The 27695-nt window shown below is 40.9% G+C and overlaps 1 protein-coding gene across 1 annotated transcript; it reads left to right on the top strand.

Annotated features, from left to right (window-relative positions):
* Window positions 1-1279: 1279 nt before the first annotated feature.
* LOC115776677 (DNA-binding protein RFX7) lies at window positions 1280-27332 on the top strand. The gene is made up of 9 exons (XM_030724412.1): window positions 1280-1763; window positions 8531-8564; window positions 12557-12642; window positions 12823-12945; window positions 15397-15513; window positions 19925-20009; window positions 20107-20329; window positions 22082-22362; window positions 23826-27332. The coding sequence occupies exons 1-9, from the start codon at window positions 1552-1554 to the stop codon at window positions 26985-26987; spliced, it is 4323 nt and encodes a 1440-aa protein (XP_030580272.1). The 5' UTR covers window positions 1280-1551; the 3' UTR covers window positions 26988-27332.
* Window positions 27333-27695: the final 363 nt, after the last annotated feature.

Below are 27695 nucleotides of genomic sequence, written 5' to 3' on the forward strand. Positions count from 1 at the left end.
CTCTGGAGTTGTGGTACATTGTTCTACTCTTCAGAGACACCTGCATAAATATGAAGAGTCATAAGAAGAAAACCTCACCTCCACTGTCACCACAAAATTCAGCGTCAGAAATTTGCAAAACAACCTCTAAACAGGTCATTTCACAGGAAGAGGGAAGAATGGATTCAATAAAATTCCAGCGAACACCAGTTGTAAAAAAAAAAAAAAAAAAAAAAAAAAGCCAAAGTTGAAAAGAGAATGGCTTCTACAAATGGATGATCCTAAAGACATCTCAGAATCCACAACAGACTACCTCAAGAGGCAGAAGCTGAAGGTTTTACTATGGCCCTCACAGTCCTTGATGTCCAGCCATCAGTAGACCGCAAAAGAGCAGTGCATGCAAGACGGCCCAGGAATTTCTCAAAACTAGAAGACTTTTCCAAGGAAGACGAAAATTCTTTAAATGAGAACCAAAAAAAAAAAAAAAAATTTTTTTTTTTTTTACTTAAAATATGAAGAGAATACATAATCTTTAACTTTGGGTTAGCATTTGGGTTAATTTCATCATCAACTTGTTTATCTGCTCACAGTAACAGTAATTTTGAGCAGGGGTGCCCAAACGTTTGCATACCACTGTAGGTGAAGTTTTCATGTCTCAGTAACCACTGAAATTAAAGTTCATTTAAATTAGTAGTCGTAACTGTGTAGCTATCCAAATACTCTTGTTCCTGTCCTTGCCTACCTCACCCTTTAAATAATACACAAGCCAAATAATAGTAATTATAATAATAACATGGAAATGTGAATGGCATGAGGAAACATGAGTCCTTAGACAAGTACTGATCACACAGGCATTTAAGGGTTAATTTCTAATGTAAACAATAGAGATTAAAAAAAAGTAAATACTGTCAGTTTTCTGTGAATGGCAGAGGCATTTCTTCAAAAAATTTCTGTTCACGAAGTTTCAAAGTCACTTATTCCTCTTAGAGCAAAAAATAAAAAAATAAAAAAATCTGTAGATGGCTTGTTATAATCATGCTTCTTCACCTTGGCAGTAAAATTTTAGACTATTAATATCAACAATACTAGCCTATTGCAACTAATATTTCTACTACTACTATTAATAATAATAACAATAAAATAATAATAATGAAAGAACACACACACACACACACATATATAAACCAGTAGTATCTGTACAGTCTTGACGTCTTCTGCTTACATCTTGTTTTTAATGCTCAGCGTCTCAATGCGCATGCGCCTGCCCAGCAGCTACTACTCACCATGCACATGTAGAGCAATCCCATAACGTGCGGGGCAGGCGCAGCACACCGGAGGGACTAGCTAGTTGTTTTCCAGCTGTCAGGTTGCCTGTTTACTCATCCCTTTATTTATATCCATGTCTCGACCCGTGTGTGACAGCGGCTCGTAGTCCCGCTGCACAACCTGCAACACTGACCGGGAGTCCGGACTCGAAGCGAGCGATGTCGGAGGAGCGCAGGGTGGCAGCAACAACAACAACAACAACAGGGCGTGCTGCTGTCCCCCTAGCATCGCAACGTCCCCCGGTCCATGTCATTTAACCCTGCCGGGCGACTACACCCGTCCTCGCCTCCCGACCAGTCCAGTCCTGTCCCACAGTGGCCCGCAGTGATGGCTGATGAGGACCCCCAGCAGCAGCCGCCGCAGCCGGACCGCGGGGCGGGGAGCCTCCCCGGCCTGCTCCCCGGGCTGCAGGGCGCTGAGGCCAGTGCTCTGCAGCTCAGGATCAAGAACTCCATCTGGTGAGGAGATGTACACACACACACACACACACACACACACACACACACACACACACACACACACACACACTGTTGTGCATGATTTGATGCTTGAGTGGAAACTCAAAGATAGTTTTTTTTTGCGTAGTCTGATCATCTTCTGTGCTAAATTATATTGAATAAATAAATAATAACACCCTACAAGTAAACGTACTGCGTACTAAATGTTAGGAACATGTGCACAATCTGCAACATGTGCTTGTGATAAACAGCACAATAAACCAAAACTGTGCGAAAAGAGAAAGAACATAAAATGGCAGAAAAATTAAACACTCCAGGAAAGCTTAAGGAGCTCACTGTGTTCTCAAGGAACTAATGCCTCAAGTCCTTGAGTAAAGGTATTTTTCACATCCCATCATTGTGTTTACCCCAGTAAAAGTAGCTATATATAATTATGTAAAAGGACACAGGTATCACGAGGAAAATGCTCTAGAAATAGCAAAAGTAAAATTACTCTGTATGTCTGACATAATGGTCTCTGTCAGAGTAACACAGTATATTTTAGTGATTACTGAGTTCTTATTACTGATACAAATATGCAGCTTTTTTTATGTGGGTCATTTATCTGAAATACTCATATTTTATCATTTTTATGTGAAACATGGGGCAGAAAACAGTAATTAACACTTTGTTAATTACACGAGGATTTGAGGGCTGATCCCTAATGCAAGCTAGCGAGCAAGTACCCATCATATTTTCCCATTAATTTTCTCAGTTGTTGTTTTGTACAGTGCTGTGAAAAAGTATTTTCCACCCTCCTGATTTGTGTTTTTTACATATTTGTCACACTTACGTTTTCAGATCATCAATCAAATCTTAATATTAGACAAAGATAACCCGAGTAAATTCCAAATTTAGTTTTTAAGTTATGATTTAATTTATTAAGGTGAAAAAAAAAAACAGGCCTGATTATTGTAAGCAATTAAATTGTTGAATCAAGAAATCACTTAAATAGAACCTGTCTGACAAAGTGAAGTAGGCTAAAAGATCTCAAAAAGCAACACATTGGGCAATGATCTAAAGAAACTCAAGAACTCCTTCCCAGGAGTGGCCGGCCTACCAAAATTACTCCAAGAGTGCATCAACATCGCATCCAGGAGGTCACAAAAGAACCCAGAATAACATCTGAACAACTGCAGGCCTCACTTTTCTTGGTTAAGGCCAGTTCATGATTCAACAATAAGAAAGAGAGTGGGCAAAAAAACCATCTTAATGATCCCCAAAACTTCTGGTAAAATATTCTGTGGACTGACGGGACAAATGTTAAAATTTTGGAAGGTTTGCGTCCCGTTACATCTGACGTAAAACTAACACAGCATTTCAAAAACAGAACATCATATCAACAGTCAAACATGGTGGTGGTAGTGTGATGGTCTGGAGCTGCTTTGGTGCTTCAGGATGACTTGCTGTAATTGATTAAACCATGAATTCTGCATGGATGTCCACCCATCAGTTAGTGCCTTGAAGCTCAAGAGCACTTGGGTTATGCAGCAGGACAATGATTCAAAACACACCAGCAAGTGCACCTCTGAATGGCTCCAAAAAAGTTTAAAAATGAAGGTTTTGGAGTGGCTGAGTCAAAATCTGGAGTTAAATCCGATTGAGATGCTTTGGCATGACCTTAAACCAGCTGTTCAAGCAGGAAAACCCTCCAATGTGGCTGCATTAAAACAATTCTACAAAGAAGAGTGGGCCAAAACTCCGCACAGAGATGTGAAATATTACCAGTTATCACAAATGCTTGATTACAGTTCTTGCTGCCAAGGGTGGCAATTACTTTTTCACACAGTCAGGTAGATTTGGATAACTTTTTTCCTTCAATAAATGAAATCATAATTTTAAAAACAGCATTTACTCAGGTTATCTTTGTTTCATATTAAAATTTGTTTCATGGTATGAAATATGTAAGTGTAACAAATATGCAACAAAATAAAAAAGAAATCAGGAAGGGGGGAAATACTTTTTAACAGCACTGTACATGAAGGATATTCATTCATTTTAATGGCACAATGGAGCCTATTCCATCTGTCGTAGGTCGAAAGGCGGGGTACCGGTCTGTTACAGCGCTTAACACATTCTTCTTACATGAAGAATAAAACTCATCTATTCCTCTTGGATCAGAGTATCAGAATACGCCGCTGCAGTGGTTAGCACTGTCGCCTCACAGCAAGAAGATTCTGGGTTTGAATCCTGAGGTCCTTGGGCCTTTCTGTGTGGAGTTTGCATGTTCTCCCTGTGCCTGTTCCAGTTTCCTCCCAAGGCCCAAACACATACATGTTAGATGAACTCTTGATTCTGAATAGGTTATGGCTAGATAAGGGGCTTAAGGTGGAAAGAGGAAAGTGCTGTATGAATGTAAAAAGTATTTATAGTAATCAGTAAGACTGGAAAAACTATATAAATGCCAATCCAGTTTAGTTTTTAGGTTTTTAGCTGAGATGCTGAAATTATGATTAAAATTATACTTGCTCAGTGTAAGTTCACTACACCTCAGCAGTATATTGTTCCTTTCACGCCACTTCTTTTATTTGGCAGCCACAGCTACCAATTACTCTGCAGATTAAGATTAAAAATACGGCTATCGCATAAAATGTCATGATGTATGGCCACACTAAACTTCTGCTCTCACTTTAATGTCCCAGTACAAATAATCTCATATTTTATTAAATTATAATAGAAATCAATTAGCAACATTCTGCAAAGTTTTTCATTCAAAGGACATTTTTAATACAGGGCTTTTACTTATAATAGAGTAAGAGGATTGGTGCTTTTGGTTAACTAAAGGAGGAAGAGAAGACTTGATGTCTTATAAGGTTTGTGTTACTTAAGGTCCTCTTCTGACCTTTTTTCCTGAATGAACTTAAGTACTGTCATTTAAATATCAAACAGCGAGAAAATGTCAAACAGCTGAACAACCGGAAATCACAGCAGTTCAGAGTTCAAATGTCTGCAGGAAATACCTCAGCGGAAACTTGTCACTGTGCTGCTAGCAGTTTATCAATAACACATTGGGATGCTGAACATTTGCCCAGCTCCATACGTGTTTAACCTTTGACAGGAGTAGAGCATAAATATTGGCATTCACGTCAGTGACCTGCTTCTGGGTGGCTCACGGTAAAATGAGACAGTTGTAGCCTGGGTCAGCAAGTTCACCTGCAATATACCGTCACCCTGTCTGCACAGGAAATGTTTCATCCGTCTAAAATATTGATGAACCTATTGCAGTTTTTTTTTTTTTTTTTTGCTGATTCCGAGTTTTCTGTACGTGTGACCTGCCCATACAGATGTTGTTTCTGAGAACTATATCTGACAGCAGGTACAAACCAAAATAAACCTTTTGTTCATCATTCGAACTTTGCTTTGGTTCTTTGCTCATACCGAGGCTCATATCGATGATGCTGGTTTATGGCTGGCTCTGAGCTCTGGCTACTTTGGCTTTAGTTACTTTTCTTTCGTTAGCTTCTTTAAAACATCCGTGTTTACAAGTCTCATGAGGTTTGCTGTTACAAACGTTTTCATGGTTTCCCTGCTGTGATATACTTTAGCAAACTTTGCGTCTTCACTCACTTCCATGCTAACAAGGAAGCACGTGGCTGTGAGCCTGCACCTCTGTGCACGTGTTGTGCATCCATGAAACAGATGGGCTTGTAATTGGTCATATGGGAGGCTGACCGGCTGGTCACCGGTCCAGGCCGAGAATACTGGAAATTGGCCGATTTTGGTCCCTAGCCGGTCAGTCGGTGCATAGTTTAAAAATGTTAGTTTACCATTTAACTGTTCATTCAGTGAGTTAATGGTAACGAATACTCTATGTGACAGCTATTCAGTTCATTAATTTTAGTGAAAGTTTCATTTATTCATTCTTAATATTTAACAATTTCTAGTACTTCTCCCTTAATCCTGCTCTAATGGTTAAATTGTTGGCTAACTGTTTCAGCTATACATAACTCTTAGCTTACTAATTTAACTATTCATCCACTAAATTAAGAATAAGAACAACTTTATTGATCCCTGAGGGGGATATAGCTGATATAGCTCATCTGCTATTTGTATAATTTAGAAGTACCTACTAGATTTACCAGCTGTTGAATTCATTAAACTTAGTGACCAGTTTCATATATTTATCAGTTATGTTTTGCTTGTTGTTTCTTTTCTGCTATTCTTTTCTACTATTTTAACTGTTTGTCTTTTCTCTAATCTTTGTTTTGTTAACTGCTAAATTGTTAGCTAACTGTTTTGACTGTCTGAAACTATTAAATTATATTAACCCTTCATCCACCAAGTAGCGGCTAGTTGTCCATTTAAGACCTATTAATTTAATTAAGTTCAGTTACTAATTTTCATCAGTTTATCCCTTATTAAGTTTTGCTATTTGTTTTGAACTGTTTCACCTTTTTGTTCAAACTTTAATCCTGTCTTTTAAAAACTCTAATTGTAGCAGCACTTTGGGAGGAACACCCTTCATTTGGTGCGGGATTATGAAAGGGAAGCAAGGAAACTAGCGAACTATAGGAACCACCTTTGTTTCAACCTGAAATCAATTTTGCCGTATCTCCACAATAGCTGCCTCTAGTGGATCTCATCACAGCCACAGAAACAGCAATAAGAAATAACAAACTAACACAACCTATAGCAGAGTAAATCAGGATGAAAGTTTCAGCTACCCTCTCCAGTGAAAGAATTCCTCCATGCAACCTCATTATTCAAGAAAAGAAGGCCATCACAGCCCAGAGTAAAGACTAAACCATCACCATACTACCCGCCAACAAAGGGAGGTGCACTGTTGTTCTGAATTCAACTGACTACCACACCAAAATTACTACACTCCTCAGTGACAACAATACTTATGAGGTATTAAGACGAGATCCCACAAGCAACTACAAAAAGAAAGTCATCTGTTGCCTACAACAGCTTAAAAAGGAAAAAGCCATTGACCGCCCCGCTTACTATCGCCTTTACCCTGGAGAAACTATTCCATGCATTTATTTCATTTGGAGAAACCAAACAGCCTCTTCACAAACGCATGGTGCAACAAAGAAGAGCCACCTTGACAGGACAAGACTCTGCTGTACATCTGCACCTAAAGGAGAAAGGGCACTCTTTCAAGGATGGCAATGTTCACATTTTGGATCAGGAAGACAGATGGTTTGAAAGAAGCTACATGTGTCCACTGTGAACAACTAGGGAGAATGAAAATGACTTTTAGGAAGCTTTTTTAAAATCTTTTATTTATTTTTTTTTACTTTTTGGCTATTGCTTCATTTTACTTTCATTGATTTTAGTTTTTCCAGCACCTTATCCACTAAAACTATTATCAGCTGCTCCCTTGTCACAAGGGGTCACCACAGCAGGTAGCCCTGCATGTTTCATTTGGCAGAGTTTTACATTGGATGCCCTTCCTGATGCAACTGTATGTCTCCAGTTGGAATTGAACCAGCAACCTTTTCGTTACACTATAGAACCACTCTGCACCTCATCCACTTTGCTTAGTTAACTGTTAATGTTTCTGTGCAAACCTGTTCAGTCTCTTTAATTATTGTTAGTCAACCTAATCTTTCAATGACCCCCCCCCCCCCCCCCCCCCCCCCCCCCCCCGCCTTCTGTGTAAGAACTTCCTGGGGTACTTCCTGCTGGTTTCCATTCAGACCTTCAGATCAGAGACTGAATGACGACTGTGAACTTTTGTTTGTGTTTCGTTTCAGTTCTTTATTTTCCAGGCTTAGTCCTTGCAGAAAGTTGCATCAGGTGTCATTCAGTTTATCTGCTAAATTGTCCTCACAAACAGCTTCTTTCAGCACCGGGAAATCCTCGGCCCCCTGGTGACAGTCAATTAAAGTGAACTGCTCTCGTCATTGCTTAGAGCCTCTCCTGATTCTGACCTGTCCAGTGTTATCAAGTAAGAGTCTTTAAATGTGAATTACCTTCTGTCCCACAGTCATCAGCAACAGCGTGACCTATTTGTGGGTTAAACATGAAACCTGGAGACTTTATTCCCCAGTTTGGTTTGCGTGTTTGCAGCAATGCGCCTAAATTTCCTTTCCTACTATCAAAGCCCTTTTGAGCATATGTTAATATTAGCTGTAGCCTGATATCATTTTAAACGTCACTAGAACCGGGCACGCCTGGATTTTGGTTGTGATCTTTGGTAGTTTTTAGGTGCCGCTCAGCAGCTACTGCTTATGAGCCTCGATCAAATCTTACATTTATTCCGGCCTGACCTCAGGTTAAGGTTTGCACCATTAAAAGTTCATTTAATCAAGAAGAGAGTTTCATGCTTCAGAGGCCTGTGTGAGATGCTGAGGCAAAAATAGACCTGACACATGAATATAGTGGGACTCAGGGAATCAGTCACATGTGTTGAAACATTATTGCTGATTATGTTTTTAATTTTAAGTTAGGCTTTTGTTAAATTTAAATATGCATTGCACAGTATGTGCTTGTAGAGTATGTGAGTAAAACCAACAAGCACAGTAGAATATTTGGGAAAACTGACTTCATTGATAAAAAGGTCTTCTGTCCTGAACAATGTCAGCACAGTTCATGTCTCTGTCTCTTTTTACATATGACAACATGTGTTCCTGGTGGTGGGATACATGACCTGAGAGATACTGAGGGGAGGGTTGTCTCATACCAAACATTCCTCTGCTTTATAAATAAATGCACTTCAGACACAAGAGCTCATGTTACATCGGCTTCATACTAATTTATATTATGTCTCTGTTTTGCAGCAAATCTGTTCAATCAAAGGTGGAAAACATTCTGGTGAGTATTCCTGACATGTTTTTGATCTGCAAATAATAACTTTAATGAATGTTCAAATATTGCCAGAGATGTATTACTAGTCCTAGCATGGTGAGCAGAAAAAAAACATTCCTATCATCCATGTGTAGTTTAAAAATAATAACAGAAGACACATTTGTAGCAGCTTTAAAAATTAAGGGTGAATCTGAGGCCTAAAACACAGACTGTATAAAACAGATGGGTTCTTTGTCCCTTGTGTTGCATCCACAGGCTGTGCAGATACCTGCTTATTGGTATGAATTAACATGCAAATAAAATAATTTCAGTACCAGAACTAGAGCACAGACTTCTTGGGCAGACCTTTAGTCAAATTGACTCCACAGCAAGCCATTTTATTTGTAAAATTGGTAGTAAATGCTACAAAATGCTGTGAACACAGTCAAACTGTCTAGTTCAGTGTCTAAAATTAGCAGAGCTGAGGCCTAGCTGACAGCTAGTGGCCACACCCTTAAGGGCCCCCAGTATACTAGCCACATAGGTCACTTCTCACGCCAGTGGTGACGTCACCACAGCTCTGTACTGTTTATACCAGAGCTTAAGCGGGGATTATACTTTCTGCAGCCGCGGGTCCGCTTGGGTCCCAGTGATGTAAATTTCCTCATCAGATGGTTAGTGTCAGGGTACGTGCGGATGTCTGGGGGGTTTTTTGCAACCCTGCGGACCTGTCCGCAGAGAATTTACATTACAATGCACCAACTATGTATGTGCTCCAGCAGCAGACTTCAAAGAAGTATAACAGGAATAACTACTCTGCTGTTGGGTCTCCAGCTTTCTGTGTCCATGTCCACAACTAAGTTTAACCTAGGCGTTAGGGGTGTGGTTACGTGCTGCAGTACTGTCATGATCGACAGGTGCCGCCACTCACACAAAGCCTGCACATCAGCGCTGGTAAAGGAGGAGAGGAAGTTAAAACTGGAAGCAAAGGAATTGCCAAGTTTTTCTGTTTTTTTTTTTTTTTTCTTTTTTCTCAAAGTTTTTTCCAGAGAAGTCTCATCTTTTCAAACTGTTGTAACAACTCTCTCCGTATAATCTGTGAATCTCTGAGCTTTTGTACTGATACATCATTAAACTGGCAGTAAAAACTGACACTATCATGCACTCATTCATTCATTTTTCAGCCCATGAGGTAGGTGCTTGGGCTGAAGTAGATCAGTAAATCTTAAGAGTTTAGATGAAGGAGCTACTTTCAGCTGCAACAGCAGGTTTTTTTAAGCACTGGATGCTCTTCTTGACACAACCCCAAAGGGATTTGTGTCTCCTCTGAGAATCAAAACAGGGTTCTTGCACTTGTTGGGTGAATGTGTAAACCATTACACTGTGTAAAGGTTTAAGACTTGCGAAACTACTCCTGAGCCCTGAAGACTTTTTTTATGTTTGATATAGACAGATGTAAAAAAGAGATGGAGTGGCGAGTTCAGGACAGATCCGTACACCTCTGTTGACACTGACATGATGACCTGACCCCTCAAATACGCGCTTAGCAAGTCAGCATCAGCTCAGTGGATGGAGTATGAATCAGTATGAATGCATCAAGGTCAAGGGAAACATTTTAAAGTTAATTTTTTAAATTGTAAAAAGTGGTATCAAATTATCTCTTTAGAGTACATTAAAGGTGGCAGTAGAGCTCACAGTTTGCTGCTCACAGGGACCAAAGTTCAACTCATACACGTTGCACATCATTTTTATTATTTTTTAATACATTGCTTAGTTAGGGTTAGGCATTACTACTACTGGGTTTTCTTGGTTTCCATGCTGACGCATCATTTTGTCATAACAACACAGGTGTTGCTGACGTGAAACATGAAATATTCTTCCTATTCAGATATGTGACTTGCAGTTTTGTGCTGACTCTCCTGAAAAATGGTGTCAATTCATATCTGCGAACATGAAAAAGTAGATGCTCTTTTTGAAATTCATAATGAAGATTTCTTTGTTTACCTGGCACAGAAGGGAGAATTATTTATTTGAAACATTGGTTTTGGTACAGAATTGTACAGTCAGTGAATCCAAGTGATAACACACTGTTGCTATTCTTTAGTTTTCAACGTAACTATCGATTATTTTAGTAATGAAGTATTTTGTCGATTATTCCATCAATTAATCGAGTAATCGGATAAGAAATACTTTTGTCTTATTAACAGTTCATCTGGATATTTTAACTTGTATAGCTTTACTGCAGTTTTTTGCTGCAGTAAACAAACAGCGGTGGATGGAGCAGCTACAAAGTTCTCTTTTCTTCACGTTAACACTTGCTGATCAGGTGGTTGATGAAGGACTTCCAGCTGTTTCCCAGTTACAGGAACAAGTGCTGCTGCTTCAGTAGCTAGAAAAACGTTTCCTTTCACTCCACCTGAGTTCACCATCTGGATAACAACTCTGCCCTTTACCGCTTGCCGCGCCTGTGCAGACAGACTGCACGTAAAACAGCTGCTGCTGTTGTGTTATCAGTGTTTTTGTTGAAAACTGGGGGCTGCGTAAGCTTAATGTTGTAATGCTTTGTATTCACACCTCTCCTCCTAAATACGTTTCTATTGCAGGTCTATTTGTAGTTGCTAAAAAATATTTTGATATTCTTGTAATGAACGTGCACACGTGCACGCGCGTACACACACATGGGTGTAGCGAGCAGTGGCGGTGTGGGAAAATGTGTCAGCGATGATCCACTCTGTGTTAAAGGGTCGTTTTTCCAAATGACAGAAATCTGTCACAGTAACGGAGAACTTTAAGGCTGCTAATGTGAGTGAAGTGCTCTGCTTACCTAGAGACACCTGAGGGCTGCAGAGTTTAAACAAAGCATCGAAGCAAGTTGAGGATTTTTTTATAATCAAATCATTAGAGTTGCTCGATGAATCGTTGCAGCCGTAGTAAAATTTACAACACGTGGTTCTGTAGCCTATTGAATTATTGAGAAATGATATAACACATTATTTGTTGTGAGTGACATTTTAGGCACAATTTAACTTAACAGAAGACCCCCAGTGAGATGTTTCAGCTTTAAAACATTTACTGTGAAGCCGAGACTTAAACTGCTTCACCGCTTAAAGAACAGCACTGCATTCAGTTGGTAATATACACACACTATGCTTTTCAGCCTTTAACCTAAGCTCTTGTTTAGGATTCATGGGATTCAACAGCCTATGTTCGGTGACTGAAGTATAATGTGCGGACAAAAGCACATCCAATGTCCCCACATAAATATGCATGGGTCTCAGGTGATTAGAGAGTTTCAGCAGAGATGATAGGTTGATTTTGCTGCCTTCAGCCTGACACTGTAGCTGAAACCAGCTACTGGTTCAGACTGATATGCAACAGACGGAAAAACGAGTGCTATCACTGTCATCTGGATGTATGCAGCAGGTGGCCAGCCAGCTCAGCCATTCTCTGTCATGGTTTCAGCGTTCACTGGAAAGACTGAAGATTTTTCCTGTTGTATGGATCCTTCGTGTGTCTTAGTCCAATTCATACAGCAGCCAGTTCTTTCTGCATAAAAGCAGATAGTTGAGAAGTGATCCAGTGAGGTTAGAGAGGAGGAAAGGTCCTGGCCTAGAAGACATAACAATTAAACATCTTTGATCATTGGATTAACAGTAATCTAAGATGGTGAAACTGACTATTGATTTTATTATGTGGAGGTGATGCTGATCAACAGAGACCCCAACAAAGGAAGAAAGCAGTTCTTCAGTTCCTCTGTGCTTCATTAAATGTTTCACACTCATCCAGTGAAATGACTTGATGAAAGGAACATTATTTGACTCTTATTTTTAAATGTCATGGGGTTATTTTTATGGCTAATATTAAATGAATAATTAAAATAAAAACAATAATTTATTTGTAGATTCACCCCTGCTTTCATTATGTGTGCACTGCAGGTGGGACAGGCCTTCTTCTTTGTAATACAGGCAGGGAGTTGCTTGGTGCTGTTGATGTATATGTTTGACATTTTGTTTCTGCAGCAAGATGTTGAGAAGTTCTCAGACATTGAAAAACTCTACCTCTACCTCAAGTTGCCTTCTGGTCCCAGCAGCAGCGCTGATAAAAGGTGAGAATATACCTGCTTTCTAAATGTATTTGTTTTTTTTTTTTAAAAAAAGGTTATTATACAGTAATAATGAAATATTACAACAATACTGTTTCACAGTTTCACACACAGAGCCTCGATTAGCCTTGGTGTGTGTCATTTGTCAGGCCTGAGGTGATAGTAATTGACATCTTTTTGCAGTGACCAGAGCGCCCTGTCATCGAGCCGCACGCAGCAGATGCACGCATTTACCTGGATCCGACATCATTTAGAGGAGTACCCCGAGACCTCGCTCCCCAAGCAGGAAGTCTATGATGAATACAAGTAGGTATAAAACAGACAGACGGAGCCGAGTTTCAATCCATAAATCAAGTTTTCTTTAAAGAGAATCTAGTTTTTCCTACTAGGATCAGAGTTAAATTACATTTTTTTCCATTACTGAAGTATAACGTTATTGTTGGCTTTCACCTTTTGTATAGATGGCAGCTTCCAGTGTTTCAGCCTCTTTCTCCTGCAGGCGAAAGCATCAGTATAAATAGATGCTGCAGGCATGAGAATCACAGAGCCGCATGTGTTGGTAATATTAGAATGGAAAGTCTGAGACAGTCATTGAAATGCTCTGACGCTGTTATGCAACTGTCTTTTTAACTCCGCTAGAACAAAAATACAGCGTCCTCCAGAAATATTGGCGCCTTCGGGGCAGACAGGTGAAAAGGCTTTAAACAGACGTAACGTGCCTCATTTCTTTCACAATCAAACAGACACATTGGCAACAGTCACTTTCAAACTTTAGTGGCACCGCTGCTGGAGTCTTTAATGGGTCGTTGTTATTAGCACACACTGGCAGATGTTTCTACACAGAATAAATGATACCAGATAAAGCTCAGCTCTACCTGCTTAGCAAATAGCAAGACTTTGTGTCACAACATATTTTTAACCTTAAAGTGATCAAATGGGATCTTTATATATATATATATATATATATATATATATATATATATATATATATATATATATATATATATATATCTGTGTGTGTGTGTGTGTGTGTGTATAAATGCCATTGATATATTTTAATGATAAAAAGCTCATTACCATGAATTTGTCTGCTTTTACAACTGTTCCTATTCTATTTTATTTTATTATATTGGTGTAGCAAAGATAAAGGAAAGTTGCATCATTTTTTTTTTTTTTTTGGCCACACTGGCTTTTATCGACAGTGGAGAGAGACAGGAAATGGGGGAAAGATACAGGGGAAGACACGCTTTTTTTGCATTATAGACTTTGTTTTTATTGTGATTTTTCCACATTGTAATCTTCTCCTGTAAATCATGGCTAACAGACCTACTCTATATTGCCAAAGTATTCACTCATCCATCCAAATTATTGAATTCAGGAGTTCCAATCACTTCCATGGCCGCAAGCCAGCCATGGAGTGGTAGGCCAAGTAAAAGAGCGGAGTCAGTGGATGCTGAGGCGCATTGTGCACAGAGATCACCAACTTTCTGCAGAGTCAATCGATCCAGATTAGCTCAAAAACAGTGTGTAGAGAGCTTCATGGAATGTGTTTCCATGGCCAAGCAGCTGCATCCAAGCCTTACATCACCAAGCGCAATGCTAAGCGTTGGATGTAGTGATGCCACCACTGGACTCTAGAGCAGTGGAAACGTGTTCTCTGGAGTAACAAATCACGTTTCTCTGTCTGGCAATCCAGTGGACAAGTCTAAGTTTGGTGGTTGCCAGGGGAACAGTACTTGTCTGACTGCACTGTGCCAAGTGTAAAGTTTGGTGGGGAGGGGGGGGGGATTATGGTGTGGGGTTGTTTTTCAGGAGTTGGGCTTGACCCCGTAGTTCCAGTGAAAGGAACTCTTAATGCTTCAGCATGCCAAGACATTTTGGACAATTTCCTGCTCCCAACTTTGTAGGAACAGTTTGGGGATGGCCTCTTCCTGTTCCAACATGACTGTGCACCAGTGCACAAAGCAGGTCCATGAAGACATGGATGAGCAACTTTGGTGTGGAAGAACTCGACGCCTGCACAGAGTCCTGACCCCAACCTGATAGAACACCTTTAGGATGAATTAGAGCGGAGAGTGCGAGCCAGGCCCTCTTGTCCAACATGAGTGTCTGACCTCACAAATGCACTTTGAAAGAATTCTTCCTCCTCTTAAATTACATTAAAACATTTTGGAATATCTGATATTGTAATGGGCTGGAAAAAAGGATCCAAACACAAGACTCACAGGCAAAGGGAAACAAAAAATGAGTCCTTTATTAAAGTTGTTTTCAAAAGTCCACAAAAAATCAAAGAGTCCAAAAAAGGCAACAGAATCCAAAAACCAGCAGGGAACTCACAAAGAAGACAAACAACAGTCTGACCAAGAACACAGGAGAGACGGGGCCTAAATACCTACAGAAACACGGAGGGCTAATCAGGGGAATGAGACACAGCTTTGGTAACGAGACACATGTAACACTAATCAAGGATAATGACACAAAGGAAGTAAGGCTAAATGTAAGGAACAACATGAGGTAACTCAACAGGGAAACATGTAACATGGAGATTCTTGCCTGTACAGAGTGTACAGCTGAATGAAAATATTGTTCCACATGGATCAAGTTGCATAAACAATAAACACACAGCATCCTCCAGAATCAGGATTTCTTCTATTGTCTCACATTGACCAAAAACGTAAACCCATGTTGGAAGTGGTTTGGTTAAAAAGTGACATGAATTGTTTCTAATTATATAAAATGAATGTTTCTGTGTTTCAGGAGCTTCTGTGACAATCTGAACTACCACCCGCTGAGTGCTGCAGACTTCGGAAAGATGATGAAAAATGTCTTCCCGAACATGAAGGCGCGTCGACTTGGCATGAGGGGAAAATCAAAATATCCTTTACTGGAATGGAGCGTAGCAGTCTGGCCTCTGTCTCTGGTCACAGACCATCTGCTGCTGCAGTTCATAAGCTCTCTAAATATAGATATGAAATGAAATAAAGCCCCCCCCGCCTTCGAAGCAGAATCATAATACAGAGACCCTCAGCCGAGTCACTGTGATCTTGACCTTCTTGTAACATTGTGATTTTTTTTTTTTTTTCTGTTTAGCTCATGACGCCTAAAGACACAACTTGGTTTATTGCCATGACCTTATTTGTTTTTTATAAATAATAAATTTATTTATTTATTTATTTATTTTTGTCGAGTACATCGTGGATTCAGTTTGGTTTTTCCATATGAGTCGTAGTCATATTCAGTCGTATAAAAACTGGTTCTGTGTCAGCATGTGAAAAATGTCAGATTGTTTTAAATTAGAGATTAAAAGTGTTTAAAAGAGCCTAAAGACTAATCTAAAGTGTAGAGACTCGCTGTCATCGCTGAATTTAGTGAAATGAATAACTTTGTCATAATGTGTTGAATGAGAGAACCCAGATGCAGACTCTGCAAACAGACTTAATAAACAGAAAGCACACCTTTTATTGGTGAGGTGGATTGTCCAAAGAAACTAAGGAAGTATGCACAAAAAAAAATCCAAACAGAGAAAAAGGCCAACTTAATCCAGAAAACAGGCTGGAGCACACAAGGAAAACAACTGAAGGGAGCAGCACAGTACAACACAACAAAGAACTAAGGCAAGACAGAGTCTATAAATACACAGAAGGCAACGAGGGAAGTGGGAACGGGAGGGAAACTAAACACATCTGAAAACAATCAATGTCAAAGGAAGTAAAACTAAATGCAAAACACAAGTGACAAACGACTGTCAAAATAAAACAGGAAGTGAGAACTGTAGTAAACTTTCATGGGGGAAAGACAAAAGGAACTAATAAATTCTAATACCAGCAGTAAATTCAGCTCAGCACTTATCCAAACCAGCATTACAAAGTGCTTCCCAGAAACACAAAATAAAAGAACAAACTTCACGCAAGACTCAAGTGCAACAACAATAACAAGAATAAGATGCAGTGTGATTCCACTGCAATATCATGAAAATCTAGAAGTTAAAAGAATAAGATGGAGTTTACAATGAAATTTACAACAAAAAAAAAACTTAGAGTATAAATGAATCTTTAGCAGTGATTTAAAAGAAAATGCTGATGAGCTGAGTTGGATTTCCTCATTCAGGTCATTCCATAGCCGAGCCAGCAAACGCTCCCATCGCCTTTCGTCTTTGAGCGTGAGGTGGGAACAGTTGGCAGATTTGAGTCTTGAGGATCTGAGGCTGCATGGTTGGTACAGGGACTGCAGTTTGAGTATATAATCTTGGGCCAGGACATGAAGGGCCTTTAAAAATAAGTAAAATCTTAAAATCAGTTCTATAAGTAATGGGCAGCCAGGGTAGAGTATTTAAGTCTGGTGTAATCTTCACATTTCTTGGTTCTTTGCTGCTGCATTTTGCACAATCTGAAGTCTATTTAATGTATTCTGTTAAAAGACCAATAATCTAACCAAGAGGAAATAAAAGCATGAATGATAGTCAGAATGTCACTAAAACCCAGTATTGATCATATCCTCGTGATATTCCTTAGGTGGTGGGAGTAGGACTGGGTGACCTTGTTTATGTTTCTCAAAGCTGAGATTAGTCCATTAGCACTTCCAGGTTTCTGATTTAACATGAACGGATCAAGGACTGAGGGAGGACTCGATGCTTGGGTGCATCGAGGGGAGGACTTGAACCAGTGATGAGAATTTCTATTTTATCTGACTTTAATTTTAAAAACTTGCACACATCCATTTCTTAGTGTCAGTTAGATTGTAAGGTTGGAGAGGTTAGTCGAATCAGTGGATGGTTTATGGTTTACTGCATCAGATGCTGCACTTAAGTCAAATAGCACAAGAACAGATCATTTATCAGTATCAGCAGTTCTTACAATATCATTTGTTTGTTTGAGCACAGCAACAGTATTGTGATGCTGTCTAAAACCTGACTGAAATTTTTCAAAGATGTTGTTATGATGTAACGCGTCAACAAGTTGTAGACAGTCTTCTTCAAAGATTTGGCTACAAAAGGTAACTTTGAAAATGCAGTTATTTGGATTTGTTGGACTAAGCTTCAGAAACAAACTGTCCCGTGGTCAGTAAAACTAAAATACAACAACATGAAAAAAATCTCAACAAGTAAAAATACATAAAGAAAGGAACTCAATTGAATAAAAAAAAATAATAATAATAAAAGGGAGGAGCTAAATAAGTAAAAATCTAAATACAGTGCAATAAAATGAAGCTCAATAATTTAGAATCTGAATAAAATAAACCCACTTTAGCCATTCTCCTGATACCATTATTCATTGGATTTATCTGTAGCTGATTCAAATCCATTAAAATGCACCAAATTATTTGGATTTGTTGGTCTTTGTAAGCTTCGGATGCAAAGTGTTTGGTGCTGCTTTTCACAGAACCAGTTGCCAGTGTCAGTTAAAACTTTTCACTGCAAGGCCAATCCTGTTATTTATTTATTAATTTATTTTTATGCCTTTGCTCCAGTGACAGCCGCAGCTGAGGCTTTAACTTTTAACACTGTCTGTTTGTCTGTCCCATTCTTGTAAACGCAATCGCTGTTGGACGCCGTGAGGGAATTTGTTTAAATGTGGCGCAAATTTCCACTGGGACTCGGAATCGATTATCATTGGGGGATTAAAGGTCAAGGTCACTGTGACAGTACATTTTTGGCCATAATTTGTAGGCTGAACTCTACTTTTACATACAAATGTCTAAAAGGATAAGTGATTATTCATTATTATTCATATTTGTCAGAATTGGGGATGCTAATGTTTGGTTCCCACCTATTTAATTTCCTCAAAGTCTTCACTACAATTTTTATCTGACTGGACAAACATGAATGTAAGCTGTAACTTTGCAGGGTGTCGGCGGTGTAACATGGAAAGGTGGTAATTCTAGTTATTTGTTCTAGTAACAGCAAAGCTTTAATCTATATTTAAACAAAGCCTGAGGGTAGAGTGTACAGTCAACAAAGACTGTTACTTAAAAATACATCTCCAGATCAAGCCTCAGAGTCGAATGTGTAATAAAAACTGTCTTTGATGTGTGTAAAAAAGCTCTCTCCCTCCATCAGTAAAAACACTGTAGATGCTTTTCCTGTCAATAATCATTCTCTGCACCCAAATATTAAGAATGTGCAGCTTTCATTTGGTATATTATCCCAAAGCTGATGATTAACTCCTTTTTTCCCTGCTATTTTGTGTGGGCCTATTCCTCGCGTATTGTCACAGTGTAGCTGTGTCGAGTGTAGAGTAGAAGAGGCAAAATGCAGGATGCTGCAGCCAGAGGATTCAGTCAAAAAGTGGGCTCTTCAGTGGCTGTTCACCAAATCCAAGAAATATCATAATTCAAGGAGAAACTCCAGAAAATATGAGGAGCAAGAAACAAGAGGGCATACAGAGCAACAAAGAATAAAGGAAAGACACTCAGAGGGTAATTAGGGGAAATGGAAACAGGAAGATGACAAGAAAAGGCTGAAACCAATTAGGCTTAATTAAGAAAGTAAAACAGGAAGTAATGGAACACAAAGACAAGAACACACAGACAGGATACACTACAGATGCTGGGATAAACATACCAAAACACCAGGGTGCCGTACTACAAAGTCAGTTCAACATACCCAGTGTATCTTTCCATAAACTCGTATATAAACTCTTACAGAACAGTGAAACTGTTGTAACATTGTTTGCAGCCAACAGGAAATAAATGCAGGAATAAAGTTTAGTCTGAGAATCTATATTTGTACTAATGCTCCTCAGGGAAACAAAGACTTTATACATTAATAAAAAATTCAGTAATTTCTTTTTTTTCAGAGATCTGATTAGTCAGCGGGTGGTCTAAACCATAACCTGCTCCAAAACAGGTTAGGTCTACAGAACAAGTTACTATGGTGATACATCCCGGTAAGAAGTGATCCACCTTGAAGTTACCTGGATAAACCTACATCCTGTTTTGTTGTACATGACTTTGGAACCAAATGGAAAAAAAAAAAAAGAGAAGACTATAAAAAAGTAACTAGAACTCAAATAACAAAACTCAGCAATACTGAAGCTCCGGTAACACAAAGGAAGACATTTGGAAATTGCCCCAGTTTACCAATGATAAGTGGAAACAGAAAAACACACTAGAAATAACCAGAAGCCCACGACAAAACCCGCAGATCATGATGCTGCCAGTTTTCTGTTATTTATCACACCGCTGATTGAGCTTCTAATACTACACAGGCTGTGTTTTATCTGGGTTTCCCCTCTTTATAGTATTTTTGTAGGATCCTGTGTGTTTTTTTATCTTAACACTGACTCACATATTGCTATAGTGGCCTAAGGAAGAGACCGTTTGTTCACATGCCATCTTTACCTACTCTAGACCTCCATAAAACAGGGGATGGAGTAAGTACATTTATTTACTTTTACTTACTTTGTATTATAACTTCAATGTCTTCTCATGTATATGTGTATATTTAAATTTATATAACCAAATATCTAGTGTTTGCAGCACCAGTGTGAGGTACTGGAGTCCACAGGTCAGCTGAGCAGCATTAAGGAAGAGGTGCGGTTTGCAGCCTGTGATCTTGTGTGTGAGTGGGCCCAGAAGGTGCTCAAACGCCAGTTTGATGCTGTGGAGGATCTGGCTCGCTTCCTAATCGACAGCCATTACATCAGCAACAAGTCTTTGGCAGCTCTCACCATGATGACCGGCACAGCAGCAGGTAGGACTTTTAACAGCTTCATGTGCCCCGAGCACAGAAAATTAAGGTCAGGAGTGACTTCTGGTGGCAGCTACCTGTTATTGCACCTGTGGCTTTAGCTGTTCATCTTGTCTATTGAAGCTTCACAGTAAATCTTTATGGTGATTACAACATTCATTTTTAGAAACACACTTGTGTTTGATTCAATACTCCACCTACAGTAAAACTACATCTTAAAATGGGGTTTCTTTATATACTAGAAGACATATGAGTGAAGCAAACAGTGAAACCATGGCTGAGGATTTTTGCCCTGGAATTGCAGCATACCAATGACAATCTCAAGAAGACAGATTCAGAAATTCATAGGTTAAAAAATTTGTAAAAATAACATTTCACCATGTGTGTGTGTCTCTCTGTGTCTCAGACACAACAGGGAGAGACTGGACTGTGTGTGGTTTATTTAGTGAGTCAGCAATACGCAACAGTGGTACAGCAGATTATGATTCTACTCTGTATGTATGTTGCTGCCAGATTTAATTGCAAAATCTGGTTGCTCCAACTTCCAGCTGAATTTTCCTACTGGCATAATATATATTTTCATAGATTTGTGCAAAGATCTACACCATTTAAATATTTTATGATTTAATCAATGCAAGGAAAAGACTTCAGCAAAATAATCACACATCTGAACTGTCATGTCTCTTTAACATAAACTGAATAGAAGCTACATTTGGCTGCTCCATTATTCACCAGGGGTCACTACAGCAGGTAGAGCCACATGTTTATTTTGGCAGTTTTTACACAACCCCCAAGGTAGTTGTGTCTGCTGCTGGGATCAAACCAGGCATCGTTCACTTGTTAGGTGAATGTGTAAACCACTACACTATGGAGCCACTAACATAAACTGAATATTGCAGGAGTCTTGTATTAGACTGTCATAGTGTACCTCATAAACTGGTAACTTCAGTAAAAACACCAATAAATTAATGTAAATGTTCTATTTGTAGAGTTTTGTTTTAATATTTTATCAATTTTTGTTTAACCACAACATACACAAACACAACGAATCAACAAGAGGCTGCCAGACACTAAAACATACAACAGGGAATTGAAAATGATACAAGTGCCACGACAGTACTGACATTAAAAAAGCATATGGGACATGAAGGTAACCAAAATATATAAACAAAATCCCATATCCTACTGGGCCAAGAGAACAGTAGAGATCACTGCTTTTGAAAGATAATATGGCATCATTGAAGAAAAGGAACCTTAATCAGGGTGATGGTAAACACCAGGGTAAGAAGACATAGCTGAAACCAATTAAGACAAAGGAAGTAAAACTAACGGCAAAGCGCAGGAGACAAAGGACTAACAAAATAAAACAGGAAGCAATTCAAAGGGGAATCACAAAACAGAGATGAAGTCTTAACAAGATGCAAAAACACACTAGGAAGACCAAACTAAACTAAAAGTACGAGGACTGAAACCCTAAAGGTGCTCATTTCAGTTCATATGTTTCTCTAGTTTTAGGTTTTCAGTTGTTATGGTTTCCAAATCAGTCTATTGGGCTTTGTGTTTTGCTGAACTTTCTACATCGGCCAATAAAAGACTCGTCTTCAGTTCACCTTTGCCTGCCTCAGTGTGTCTGCATTTGGGTCTTACTCATAACTTAGAGCCTGCATATCATCCTGCAGATCATGACAATTATATCTTCTCTTTGCAGTAGCATTTGATGTATACTGAATATAAATTCCTTTTGTATTTCTTCAGAGGTGAAAGCTCCGCAGTCCATCTCAGCCTTCGCCCCAGCTGCAGACACTCACTCCTTCCAGCGTCATGTGACCACCTTGTCCTCTCCGTCCGTCGATGCAAAGCAGCAGCTCCAGAGGAAAATCCAGAGGAAGCAACAGGAGCAAAAGCTGACCTCTCCTTTACCCGGAGAGGGACAAATTAGGAAGGCAGATGACACTGTGTCTTGTGGTAGTCCCACCCCTCCATCACCTCAGCCAACCATAGGCATCGTGGTCGCTGCTGTGCCAAGCCCCATCACGGTGAGAGAGAGAGTTGGATCACACCATCATGTGTACTTTCTTTCTCTTAGAGATCATTGCCCCACTGAGAGAAGGATTTGCTGCATAGAATTTTATTAATGCTTAGAACACAATAAACCCACATTACATCTAAAATCAGCACTTTTTTAAGTAACTTATTCATTAAATCTATTCATTAGTAATAACTGCACATTGCTGCATTGACTTTTAAGTTAGACTGCTGGTTTCATTCTTATAGGTCACTGAATTTGTTTTTTTTATCAAACAAGTAGTCAAACAAAAACAATATTAAATCTGACAGTGATCTCTTATTAGAGTGAACAATTTCAATATTCTGCATTTTATTTCATAGAAATCACAGCATCACATTTTTGGTCATTTTATGAAGCCTGAAGAACAGATAATAAAAATTTGTTTTGGTATTCATCAGCAGTTTTTATCATCCATTCATGGTACACAACATTCATAATTGCAGGTGAAGAAGCTATGCAAACACGTTTCATATCCCTGTTAATATCACCAGGGCTGTTTTATATATTAATGCATTTTAGAAATTACACACTTGGAATCAAATCATTGTTTTTACTGCTAAACAAAATGAGCAAGACAAGCAGTCAAAACATGTACTGAATACCACATAACTGCAGCGTCCATAGCTGCAATTCCAGCTGTGTTAGGTTCATAGGAAGTTCTTAAGTGGACTGAAGTTGCAAGATAAAAAATAAATAAATACAAACCAAAAAAGCTGTAAAAACTCAGAGAATAAATAGAAGATGCAAGGCAAGATGAAGGACTAGATGTTGGATGAACTAACAAACTGGCAAAGACCGAGGGAAGGCAGACAGACTAACACCAGGGGGAAAGGTAATAAGGCTCAGGTGAACTTGTCAGGCAAAGGTGGGAAGTAAAAATGCAGCAAACCACTAAAGGAAAATGAACCTTTAAAATAAAGCATGAAATAAAGAGAGAAAGAAATGAGTTTCCTTCGAAGGGTGGCTGGCCTTTCCCTTAGAGATAAGGTGAGGAGTGCGGCCATCCGGGAGGGGCTCAGAGTAGAGCCGCTGCTCCTCCACATCGAAAGGAGCCAGTTGAGGTGGCTCGGGCATCTGATTAGGATGCCTCCTGGCCGCCTCCTGGGTGAGGTGTTCCGGGCATGTCCCACCGGGAAGAGGCCCCGTGGTAGACCCAGGACACGCTGGAGAGATTATGTATCTCGGCTGGCCTGGGAACGCCTTGGGGTCCCTCCGGATGAGCTGGAGGAGGTGGCTGGGGAGAGGGAAGCCTGGGCTTCTCTGCTTGGGCTTCTGCCCCCGCGACCCGGCCCCGGATAAGCGGAAGAAAATGGATGGATGGATGGATAAAGAGAGAAAATCTCTCTCTGTTGTCACACTCTCAAATTAAAACAAAAAGAAAGGATATAAACTTTGGACTCACTTTATGATTCCTCTTTTTTTTCTCTGCAGGTTCAGAGGAGCAGGCCACTGATGTCCCCGAGTCCAGTGGGAACAGTGGAGAGCAAAATGCTGCCCATTAACATCCAGATGGTGACCCAGCCAGTTCAGGCAGTGAAACAAAGCACCAAACCCCCCCAAAATATTCTGCCCAGTACAGTGGGAGAGCGCACAGCTCGGCAGCGCTACGCTCAAATCCTCCCTAAACCTTCAGCCACCACTGCCATCGCTCTCCGCTCGCCCTCCACTATGATCATCGCTAACAGCCCCATTAAGACTGTTGTGACTCCTTGTCATGTGAGCCCAGTCAGTTTGGTGAAAATGGCAGCCATATCGCTTGCGCCCAACAGCAGTGAAACCGCCACGTCCATTACAAACGTGCTGCGGCCGGCATCTGCAGACATCAGCTCTAAAGTTACAGAAGATGTCAGGTCCATTCAGAACATGAGGAGTGCCTCAACTGTCCCCATTTTGGCCCCAGTGGCCAGGCCAGGGCAGACTTCCAACACTCCAAGTATCGATGTTGAAATGGAAGTTGAAGCTATACATGAAAACAGCCAGATGCAAAATCTGGGCTGTCAAGTTTTGCCACAAGGAGCAATGATGAATAGAGTCAAAGGGGCTGTACAGAGGGCTGCCAGTGTGCCCATACCGCAAACAAAAGGATTCTTGGGCCTTGAGGAAACATCCATCAATAACTGCAGCAGAGAGTCCTCCTCAAGCACTAACACTGTGTCCATAGGCGACTGCAGCAATAATAGCATTAATAATACAAGCACTTTGCACTTAAATCCCTCCACTCAGAATACTAGCACTGTGTCTTTACTGAACACCAGCAGAGCATCTTCATTTGGGGAAAGCAGCCAAGCAAAGCAAGGTTTCTTGTCCACTAAGAGCCTCAGAAAACGTTCATGCCTCAGTCCAGACTTTTCACCAGTCAAAAGGGTTTTTATTCCCCAGAAGCCAGCAGAGGGTGCTGCTGGTCTAGGATATGGTATCAGAAACATGACGGGTAATGTCTCCAGGCCAGGTGCTCCAGCTAGACCTGAAAGTGCACCCGCCACCAGAGAGGTAGAAGTGAAAATGACCTCTCAAGTCCACGCACTTGGCACTTCTTCTTTCAGACCTAGCAGCTTTTACTCTGTTGCCAAAACACATAGTTCACTGCAGAGGAAAAACATTTACACTGTTATGGAAACTGGCACCTCAGTCAGTCACGCATTAATACAGCAACATCAAGGGCACGCAGCGGCTGACGCACATGCCATGCCTGATAATCCTGGTTTTCCAAAGCATTCAGGTGTGGGTTCAAACTCAAGCCTGGAAGGAGCCCAACAGCAGACCTGCGGTCAGTCCAATCCTACTACTGAAACCTTAGAGTTTTTGACTCAACCTTCATCATCCAGTCACCTGCCTATGCAGACAGATATGACAGACTACTTTCCCTTTGATGATGACGTGACTCAGGACAGCATTGTGGAGGAGCTGGTGCAAATGGAGGAGCAGATGAAACTTAACAGCCTGCAGCAGTTTGGAGATTCTCTCACACTGCAAGGCCAACAGGATGTGATGCCAAACAACATGATGTCCAATAATAAGAATATTGCTGTTACTGCCTTCTATCATGCTACAAGCAACAGCAGCAACACAATCCAAACTCCAACACCTACACCCACATCAGAAATGATGGGAGGAGCCCAAGGCCTGACCGGAGAGAGCCCCTGCTCCCATATCGCCTCCACAACCCCAGTGGACAGCGCACTCGGAAGCAGTCGTCACACCCCGGTTGGTACTCCACACTCCAACTGCAGCAGCACCGTTCCTCCCAGTCCAGTCGAGTGCAGAAACCCATTTGCATTCACACCCATTAGCTCCAGCATCACTGGTTTCCATGATGGCAGCACCATCTCCAGCAGCCCCGTCAAACCGATGCAGAGGCCAATGGCCACCCACCCAGACAAGACCAGGCTGGAGTGGATGAATAACAGTTACAACAGCAGCAGCGGGAGCGGTAGCAGATCAAACAACGGAATGGAAATCCTGCCCAGCTATCAAGGCTTGATAGAGGACCATTTTCAAAAACCTCACGCCTTTGCCGTTCCTCATGCGCGACACCATGACAGCCATTTTGGCCGCTTGACTCCCATCTCACCTGTACAGCAGCAGGTAGCGAGCATGGCCAAGCAGGAGGGTTTTGCTGTGCCTGCCCCTCTGGATAATAAAACTGGCAGCACATCTGCTGCAAATTTTAGGTGTCGCAGTGTAAGTCCTGCTGTGCATCAGAGGAATTTAAGTGGCAGCACGGGAAGCAGCGCCCTTCCCAGTGCTCCCCGTTCAGTGGTGTCTCCCTTTAATTCTCCTGTGACGCCTGAGGTGTTTAACATCTTTGCAAACAGCCAGACAAACCTCGGTGTGAACAGCATGGCTCAGAGGAGCCGCTCTGTGCCAGTCAACATTATGATGCAAAGTGAGGTCCCGCCCACACCGGGACAGCAGTGCGGCACCAAAGGCATCGCCAGCGTCCTCCTGAGCAAGCTGGATGGAGACCATGAGAATAGTATGCGTGGTGTGGGAATCAATAATTTACCCTCCACCTACACTGCACGTATGAACCTCACCCAGATCCTTGAGTCCAACTCCAGCCTCCCATGCACTGACAACCTGATGACCTCTGACTCCACCAATACCTGTAACCTGCAGAGGCCCAGTTACCTCATGGAAAATGCTATTAATGAACAAATGATTCTCTCCGCAGGTGAAGGCCAAGTACAATCAGCCGCTGGAGAGCAGCATCAGCAGCAGTCCATCGTGTCACCTTTGAACTCGCAGCAGCAACACCAGCAATTAGATTTCAGCAGTGCTCAAGACCTCCTCACAGACAGCGGCCTCACTGCTGGTGCTCAGCTCATGGAACAGGTGTCGGAGCTGACGGCAGGTTTCCCTGGTGAAATCAGAATGACATCAGAGCTCTCCAGTAGCATCAGTGACCTTAACGCGTTGGACACAAACCTGCTGTTTGACCCTAACCAGCAGCAAGGCCAGTATCAACACACCGCCCCAGAGGAGTTGGTGGATGATTCGCTGTTTCAGCAAATCACCAGCGAGACAGCTCATTCAAGTGGCCTCGACTGGCTGGAAAGCAAAGATCATCCAACTGTTGGGCTGATGGGCTGAGAGCAGATCTTTTTATCGGCATGTTGAACATGTTATTCTGTGGTTGCTGTTTGTTTTATTTATTTTTTCAGGCATTTATAATGCAACACTGGACACAATGAGGTCTGTCCAGATTAAGTGCCAGGCTGAAACTGAGAGAATGCTGCAAAACGTACTGAAAATGCTGGTCATTTCCCTTTAATGAGAGAATATCACCTCACTTAGTTTGATCAAGAGCATTTCCAACAAGTAAACACGGAAAAGAAACCTAATCTAATTTTGTTTAATATTTCACTGCACAGTCAGATCAGTGACAGAGCCATGGATCAGTTACTGGGATTAGGTTAACTGGTGATTCTAAATTGCCCAAAGGTGTCAATGTGAATGTGAATGGTTGTCTGTCTCTCTCTGTTGGCCCTGCGACAGGCTGGCGACCTGTACAGGGTGTACCCCGCCTCTCGCCCTATGACAGCTGGGATAGGCCCCAGCCCCCCCGTGACCCTGATCAGGATAAGTGGAAGAGGATGGATGGATGGATGGATGGATGGATGGATGGATGGATGGATGGATGGATGGATCAGTGTAAATAAACCTTATGCAACACTGCTTATTTCTATCATCGTATATAAATTGTGACATCTGCAGGCTAAATGTAATTAAAGCATCAGGTACAATCAAACCAAACTACATTACTGCTGAACTAACAATATTTGAGTGTCGTGCAGCTTT

Source organism: Archocentrus centrarchus, chromosome 3, assembly GCF_007364275.1.
Source record: "Archocentrus centrarchus isolate MPI-CPG fArcCen1 chromosome 3, fArcCen1, whole genome shotgun sequence".
NCBI classification, from domain to species: domain Eukaryota; kingdom Metazoa; phylum Chordata; class Actinopteri; order Cichliformes; family Cichlidae; genus Archocentrus; species Archocentrus centrarchus.

Bases quoted from the DNA above. Each gene is read 5' to 3' on its own strand.
- LOC115776677 (XM_030724412.1), top strand. From the start codon at position 1,552: ATGTCATTTAACCCTGCCGGGCGACTACACCCGTCCTCGCCTCCCGAC. The intron at 8,565-12,556 runs GTGAGTATTCCT...TTGTTTCTGCAG, and splicing joins CAAAGGTGGAAAACATTCTG to CAAGATGTTGAGAAGTTCTC. The intron at 20,330-22,081 runs GTAGGACTTTTA...GTATTTCTTCAG, and splicing joins GATGACCGGCACAGCAGCAG to AGGTGAAAGCTCCGCAGTCC.